The sequence below is a fragment of the Colobus angolensis genome, unplaced genomic scaffold (genome assembly GCF_000951035.1).
Source record: "Colobus angolensis palliatus isolate OR3802 unplaced genomic scaffold, Cang.pa_1.0 Scaffold61, whole genome shotgun sequence".
In the NCBI taxonomy this organism is placed as follows: domain Eukaryota; kingdom Metazoa; phylum Chordata; class Mammalia; order Primates; family Cercopithecidae; genus Colobus; species Colobus angolensis.
The window spans coordinates 3,346,407-3,355,006 of record NW_012119710.1 but is presented as its reverse complement, the minus strand read 5'-3'; the positions used below and the strand labels follow the sequence as shown (position 1 = coordinate 3,355,006).

At 51.2% G+C, this 8,600-nt stretch overlaps 1 protein-coding gene across 1 annotated transcript in view; it reads right to left on the bottom strand.

The window, feature by feature from the left end:
• CREB3L1 (cAMP responsive element binding protein 3-like 1) overlaps nucleotides 1-8,600 on the bottom strand; it is a 44,426-nt gene extending 35,826 nt beyond the window's left edge. The window contains exon 1 of the mRNA XM_011963303.1: nucleotides 8,381-8,600. Within this exon, the coding sequence (XP_011818693.1) occupies nucleotides 8,381-8,482 (102 nt within the window). The 5' untranslated portion in view covers nucleotides 8,483-8,600. The remainder of the gene's footprint in view (nucleotides 1-8,380) is intronic.

Genomic DNA, 8,600 nt, shown 5'->3' with positions numbered 1-8,600 from the left:
ACATTCTGTATATTCTTCCATTGCACAATATATCATAATAGAAAAGGCCATGATGATAAAGTGAAAGGGAGAGATGGCATTTATGCTAAGATTCACGATTTGAGTAATCGAATGAATGAATGAATCAATCAATCAACTTTAAAAAAGAGGACCATCAAAGCTGGAAATGTAGAAGTGTCCTTTCTTTTACTATCTATTCACCCACCTACTCATTCCTCTATCGTCCCCACCCTACTCCATCCTGCCTTCCTTCCATCCATCCAATAAATAAACATTTCCTGAGCACTCAGTCATTATAGCTGTACCTACAGAATAGCCAAAAATAATTGACTGACACACCCTGCTCTCAGGGAACCCTCAGTTTAGTTCAGAAATGAGGAGGGCAAGGCCCAGAAGGGGAAAGTGATTTGCCTAAGGTCACACAGCAAGTGAGGGAAATGAGGTGAAGAGGGGTGAGGGTATTCCATGAGGAAGGAACCCATGGGCAAAGGCGCAGACCTGTCTGCCTCCAAAGCGAGCCCCCCTCAATCACTGCCTGAAACCCGCCTCCTGGCTCTCCATGAAGGCCTGAAGAGCCTGCCTCACTCCATCGTTACTTTCATTTTTGTTATTCTTTTGGAAGGGGAGGAGGGACCAGTGGCTGCTGCTGTCCAGCTGTTATGTCGGACCACACATCCCAGCCCAGATGTGTCAGCCTCTCTCTGATGGGTGAAGTGGCTTCTGGGCCATGAGCCAAAGGCCAAGGAAGCGGCAGGGAAGGCTCTGTCCCAGAGGAATTGAGGGAGGAGGCACACTGAACCCGGCAGCAGGGAAGCCCATGGTTGCTCCAGCTATCAAACTGGCCTTGTAGACAATATGGTGTGTCCAGGAGGTGGTGATCAAGATCTTTGACATTCCAAGGAAATCAATACCTTTGACATACTTCCTCTGAGGGTCAGAGTCCTGGGGCATTTCCTGCCTCTCCCAGCTTCTCCTGAACCAGACAATCCCACCCCCACACATTCCCCAATCCTGGTCCAGGGTCCTGCCATTCAGTCTGGCTTCCCCAGGGCTGCTCAAGAGGGTTACACAGAGTTCCAGCCAGAGCAATGCTCATGGTCTTGACTTAACTCCACCCAAATCTTCCTCCTCTATCCTGCCCCCAGGAGTGCTGAGACTTCCAGAGGAACAGCCTGTTCTACAGCATCTGGAGCTGGTTTCTTGAGGGAGGTTCAAGGGCAAGCCAGGTCCCAGAGAAAGATGCTCCAGGAGGGCCTTGGTACCAGGACTCGCATGAGGCACACAGTATAGGGAGAAGACACAAAACAGGGATGTCCTTTATGCTTCCCTCTCCTGGTGCAGCAGCCAGGCCAGGCCAGGCCAGGGCAGACAGAAACAGAGTCTCCTGAGGAGTCCTGGGAGTTGCGGAGAGCAAAGGTCCAAGTCCCCAGAAGGTCTGGGGAACAGCATCCTGGGGTGAATCTGAGGATAGGGTGTGAAATGGGATGTGGGAGCTTGTCCAGGGGATCTGGCTTTGCCCATAAAGCTTAGGCATCCAAGGTGCCCTAAGGATAGGAGTGGGTGAGGATGAAGGCAGGGACCCTCTGATATCAAAGATCCTGAATTTTCCTTGCTCTAGAGGGCAAAGCTCAAACCAGAACAACAAGAGAACTTGCTTGTAGTTTCTTCTCGCTCCCCTCTTTGACTCTCTCTGTAGGACTCCTGCCCTTGAGTGGACTTAATATATTCCCCTCTCTTAGTTTTCTTATCTGTGCAACGGATAATAATACCTATATGTGTTCAGTAAAAGGAACACAGCACCAGTCCCTGTGGAAATGCCTTTTTTTTTTTTTTTTTTTTTTGACACAAAGTTTTGCCTTTGTTGCCTAGGCTGGAGTGCAATGGTGCGATCTTGGCTCACTGCAATCTCTGCCTCCTGGGTTCCAGCTATTCTCCTGCCTCAGCCTCCCAAGTAGCTGGGATTACAGGCACCTGCCACCACACCCGGCTAATTTTTCTTGTATTTTTACTAGAGACGGGGTTTCACCATGTTAGTCAGGCTGGTCTCAAACTCCTGCACTCAGGTGATCCACCTGCCTCGACCTCCCAAAGTGTTGGGATTACAGGCGTGAGCCACCATGCCTGGCCAGAAATGCCTTCTAATAAGTCCTTTGCCACTAAAGATGAGGGAAATTGCGGCAGCATGTGCAGAGATCACCTTCTGAGAAAGCTTTCATGACCTGTAGCCTGGCTCAGCCTCCTGCCATGCTCTGCTCCATCATGGCGTCCACCATGGTATTGATACTGCCTATTTCGCTCTCTTTCTCGCTCATTCGTCTGTGATTGACTGGAGGGTCAAGTGTGTTTTCTTCATCCAGGTTACCCTGGCACCAGCATAGATGTTCCTTCAGTGCCCAGTTGCTGAAGGAATGGACATGTGTATTAATGAATAAGCAAATGAATAAGCAAATGAATTCCCGGCTGGTCCAGGGAAGCCGGAGGGACCTCACAACCTGTTGGGGGGCAGACAGCATTTCTGTGGGACCCCGCATCCCTGCCACCCTAAGGGCTGGCCATTCCAGGATCCTGAAAACCCCAGGATCCCTTCAGGAAACGTAAGTACACCTCTTGAACACTTAGATCTGATTTTTTGGGTCTTGCTCTGTTGCCCAGGCTGGAGTGCAGTGGCATGATAATAGCTCACTGCAGCCTTGAACTCCTGGGCTCAAGTGATCCTCCCACGTCAGTCTCCCAAGCAGCCAGGACTTCAGGTATGTGCCACCATGCCTGGATAATTATTTATTTTTCATTTTTTGTAGAGATGGAGTCTTTCTGTGTTGCCCAGGCTGGTCTGAAACTCTTGGCCTCAAGTGATCCCCCTGCCTCCACCTCCCAAAGTGCTGGAATTACAGGTGTGAGCCACCACATCCAGCCTGGGATTTTTTTAAAACAATTTTTCCCTCCCCTTACTAGGATTGCCCCAGCCTAAAGTAATTTTCTCTACAAATATAGTAAGTCCTTGAAATAGAGCAAAGTTCTCTACAATGTGACCCAAACTTGACTTCTGTTCTATGCTCAGGCCCCTTCTCAAGTAAAAGTGAGCAAAACTCCATTATTTGTGGGGCTAGTAAAAAAAAAAAGTGATGCCTCATTCTCCTGTGGGACTCTCTCTCTTTGGTCTGCTTTGTGCAGTAAGGTGTCACAATTTTTACTTTCCTGCTTTTTGTGATAGTACAGACCATCTGAAAAATACTGTTTTTTGTTAATTCTACAAAAATATAACTCCACATTTTATGTAATTGGAAAATTTATTTTTAAATTTGTATTATTATTATTACTTTTAGATACAGGGTCTGGCTCTGTTGCCCAGGCTGGAGTGCAGTGATGCCATCACGGCTCACTGCAGTCCCAACCTCCCTAGCCCATGTGATCCTCCCTCCTCAGCCTCCCGAGCAGCTGGGACCATAGGCATATGCCACCATGCCTGGCTAATTTTTAAAAATTTTTTGTAGAGATGAGGTCTCCCTATGTTGCCCAGACTGGTCTTGAACTCCTGGGCTCAAGCAATCCTCTTACCTTGGCCTCCCAAATCATTGAGATTACAGGCGTGAGCCACTGCAAATGAACATAACTGGAAATTTTTGACTGGGTATATTTATTGCATTATTGTAGAGTTTTACTATATTGAGCATCTATTTTGTCCCATGTGACTGTGCTAGGTTTATGTCAATGCACAAAACCGATATGGACTCTCCTCTTATGGAACTTACTTTCTCATGGAGGAAATACACAATAAGCCATTAAAATAATTGCAAACTGGGTTAAGGGCTAGAAGAAATCAAAAGACTAAAACAGAAAAGAATAGGGGGGTCCCTTTTTAGGTGTTCAGGGAGCCTTTCTGAAGGAGGTGACATTTGAGCTGGGATCAGAAGGCTGACATGGAGAGACTGGGGGAAAAGCAGTCCAGATGGCAGGAACAGCATGTGCGAGGGCTCTGAGGCAGGGCTGGAAAAGGCTTAGTCTTAAATTGGGTGAGTATGGATCCAGGAGTCCTAGAGCAATCTGAAGAAGAAACTGGGGAAGACGGAAGCACTAGAGCCGGTGCTCAAGGGTGAGACCTGAGCCACAAGTTCAAATCCCCTGTGGGTCAACCAACTGTAGATTATTCTAGACCAGGGGCTTCAGAGGCCTGTGCCACAGTATGGGGATGGCTCAAGGTAATGAGAATACATTGAAAACCATAGAGAGCCCTTCCTGGACCCCAGAGACAGTGCGGGCTCTGCAGGACCTAGATGGCTACAAATAGATGGGCTTAAGGACATTTTTCCCTCTTCTCTAAGAATGTGGGGTCTGGCTTGAGCCCCTTTTTCTCCATCCATCCATCCATCCATCCATCCATTTATTCATTCAGCAACAGTTGGTTGCTAGGCACTGGGATATAGCAGTGAACAAGATGGACCAAGCCCCTGACTCAAGGAACTGTTCCCTCAACACTGGGGGAAGCAAAACCCAAACCAAACCTCTGCTCAAGACGAACTTAATGTTTTGATGGAGGAGTAGGTATCAGAGGTCTCCTTTTTGAATAGGCAACCTGAGATTTGGGCTCCTGCAGTAGGTTTTTCATTAGATCTTTTCTAGCAGATTCCACTCTTGAGACCAGAGTGCCTTAGCACTTCTGTCCTCTTTCCTGTTGGTGAGAACTTAAACAGAAACACACATACATCTCCCCTTTTAAGGACTGTTAAAGGGCCACCCACAGACATAGGAACACCCAAACACACATACTTCTCTAATCTCCCTAAATCTCCCAAAGGCTGGGGGTGGGGATGCCTCTCTGCTTCCCAGTTAGCTCAGGAGAAGCCAGGCCAGGGGTCTAGGGAGTAGCTATCAGCCTTAGTCCCCACCGCCTCCCCCCATGCTGGGCTGGTCCCCGGTCCCGTCACTCCCACACCTGGCCTCCCCAGCTGTAGGGAGTGAATGGGTGTGCTGGGCAAACATCCTTGCAGCTTCCTGCTACTCCCCTCTGAGAAAACAGACCTCTTCTTCCTCCTCCTTCTCCTCCCCACACCCTCCCAGCTGGGGCTTCTCTGGGATCCCAAGCCAGTTCCCTCTAGAGAAGCCAGACATCCCTTCCTCTTAGCCAGAGGAAGGAGGGGACAGCACACAGACCTAGTGTTTCCATCTGGAGAAACGACCTGCTCTCCCTTTGGTCCTTTATCCCAGTTCTTGGAGCCCAGACCCTCTCTCTCATATGGGCCAAGGGGCTGAAGGACCACAGAGTACAGTGGCTCCAGGGTGGCCACATCAGAAACCGTGGGAGAGTGGGAGGGGCAGAGAGGAGATGCCCCCACATGGGACAGGAAGGGCAGCCCCCTTCTGAGGATCTCTGAGAATCGCATAAACAGAATTGCAGCAACATGAAGGTATCCTCATAGAAAGAAAAAGAAAGCAGCCCAGCCGCCTCCAAACACACTTGTCTTGACTTTGTGTACTCCCTCTCCTGTCTGTCCAAGTGCATGCGTATTTCTTGCATAGTTGTTTTCAGGGTGAGCATACATTTTGCATTTTGCACAGAGCAACAGAGCACACACAATTTCTGCATGATTTATGGCCTGTATCTGGATTTTTAAGGAAGATAGTGAATATTCTGCTCTCTATTTTCCAGACCGAGAGGCACACAGACACCATCCCTACCCATCCTTAACCCTGGAAATATTTTCCTAACCTCATCCAGAATGAAGAAGTTGGGGGAAGGGTTGGTATGGGATCTCAGCTGGAAGGGACCTCAGATATGGAGACGGAGGCCCCAGAAAAGGAAAATGACTTGCTATGTTCACACAGCAACTCCTAGCTGAGCAATTCTCACTATCACCCCCATCCAGTCTCTATGGATCAAACCAGCGATGAACGTTTCATGCCAGGCATTGTGCTACATTAACCTTCACCTTAATTTTCTCTCAAAATGCCTACAGTAATGCTATGGTTCTAATATGCCCATTTTTCAGATGAGGAAGTCAACGCCCAGAAGAAGTCACTTTTGGCCAGGCGTGGTGGCTCAAGCCTGTAATCCCGGCACTTTGGGAAGCCGAGGCGGGTGGATCATGAGGTCAGGAGATCGAGACCATCCTGGCTAACACGGTGAAACCCCGTCTTTACTAAAAATACAAAAAAAATTAGCTGGGCATGGTGGCGGGCGCCTGTAGTCCCAGCTACTTGAGAGGCTGAGGCAGGAGAATGGCGTGAACCCTGGAGGCGGAGTTTGCAGTGAGCCAAGATCTCGCCACTGCACTCCAGCCTGGGCGACAGAGCAAGACCCCATCTCAAAAATAAATAAATAAATAAATAAATAAAGTCACTTTTCTGAATTCTCCTGCTGGCTGGTGGCAGAAACACAGACAGAATTAAATCTCTTGATTCCCAGCCCAAGAGTCCTTTCTCTGTTTCTTTAGGCACCCCATCTTCTCCCTCTGCCTCTCCTGGCCCTGCCCAGGTGCAAGATCAGGAGCCTCCCCAACAGGGCTTTTCCTCCCCAGTGTCCCAGTGCTGGATCCCACTGTCTGGTCGTGCCTCCTTTCCTGTGCTGGACCAAGGCCCAGATGAGCAGCTGGGGACGCAGGGCTGAATGGAGCAGCAGGAAGAGGCTGCGGGCGGCTGAGTTCATTCAGAAGAAAGCCCAACTCAGAGCTTCCAAGGGCCTAGGGAAGCTTACCGCGGGGCTCTACTGCCCCCCTTGACTTCAAGGGTCTGAGCTCTGATAAACCTCTTTCCTTCTGACTAGTGTCTTTTACCAACCTCAAGAGAAGGTGTGGATCCCCTGATCCCTGCTGCTTTATTCCTGGGATCTGTGCCAGAACCATCTGTAGGAAGACCTGATCCAACATCTCCCCCATTTTACAGACAAAGAAACTGAGGCCCAAGGAGGAGATCCAGTGGTATGGGCTAAGCTCACAGGGGAAGCAGAGCCAGGACTAGAAACCAAGTCTCTTTGCTGTCAATGCAAGCCCTCTCCCCTTGTACCCTTGTTCTGTCTGATGAATTATGCTCTCTCTGCCTGGGACAAGGGGCCTTCCTCAGAGCGCAGGGTGACCAGGATGTGCTGCTTAATGGAGAACAGGGAGACTTCAGTCTCCATGCCTCCTTGACTCTGGCTCCTGTCCCTTGGCCTGGCTCCTCACTGTCAATCTAGTGGCCTGGGACAGTTTAGGTGGAAGTCCAAGATGCTCAAGTCCTCTAAGGACTTGGCTCTTGCCTGGCCAAGTTTATCTTGGAGGTAGAGATCAGTAGGTAAAGAGTCTCAAGTGCTTGATCACAGGGTGTGTGTGTGTGTGTGTGTGTGTGTGTGTGTGGTGTGTACAGGCATGCACATGCAACTGGTGGTTCACTGAAGAGGGGGCTCCCGCTAGATTCCCCAAACAATCCACATTTCATCTAGGCAGGCCCTTCTGAACCTAAATATTTTCTCCCATTCTAAGCCCATGCCCCTCCCCCATCAAGGCCTCAGGGCTGAGCCTGAGAGAGGGAGGGAGGGAAGAAGAGAGAGAAGCCACGTTTCCTTAGGGAGGGAGGGGAAGAGTGAGAAAGAGGAGAAAGACAAGCTCACAGTCGGACCTAGTCAAGAAGACATAGGGAGAGGGAGAGAGAAAGTCAGCCAGACTCTGAGAACAGAGGGACAGAGCAGAGATCTAGAGGCAGATGGAGAGAAGGGCTCCCATCCTCCTGAGCCATCACCCTGTGTTGCCCTGACCGCCTCCTCCCAGCCCCCAGCCTCAGGTCCCTCCCGGAGCGGGGGTCTCTGGGCCTGATTCCCTGGGGCTGCCAGGGTAGCACCCTGAAGTTTCCAGGCCTGGCTGAGAACCCAGGTCTGGCTCTGATCCCCGAGGGGCGTCGGGTCTCAGACCCTCTGAACGCTCCCAGGTGCGCCTCCCAGCGGAGATCCAGCCTAAGAGCCACCGAAGCCCCAAGGGGCGCAGGAAAGGGCGCTGCCACTTTGCGCCTAGTCTCGTCCTGGAACCTGGGGTGGGTTGGGGACGGCTAGAAGACGTGGGTGGAGGGCGGGATTGGCGTCTCTTGAGCTCAGATCCGAGGATCGAACGGCCCCGATACCTCGATGGCCCCTTCCCCTAGAAGGTGGAGGCCAATGTGTTCAAGGATTGTGCCCCCAGGAGGGGCGCGCACTGGCACCAGCTCCGAGGCTTAGGTCAGGCGGGGGTCCAAGGGAAGTGTCGAGGGACCTACTCGTCAAATCTCCGAGCTCCAAACACATGTCGCTCCGGGAGACCCTGCGCTGAATCCTTTCCCCGCTCCTGCCCAGTGATGTGTAGTCGGGTCCTTCTAGGGGCCCAGGCGCACCGCGAAGAAGGGTGCTGAGGGGTAGAACGGGAACGGAGACCCTTCATCTTACCGCATTGTTGAGGAAGTCCGACTCGTTCAGATCCCCCAAGTCCAGGAAGCTGGATCCGGGGAACAGCCTGTCGGCCGGGAATGGTTCCAAGACGGCGTCCATCGCGGCCGGCTCCTGGGACCCCCTTCGACTGGGCTTCCCTCACTCCAGGGCGGCGGCGCGCCCAGTCCAGAGCTCCTGCCTGAGCGCTGGCAAGCGGGCGGGGGGCAGGTCCGGGGCG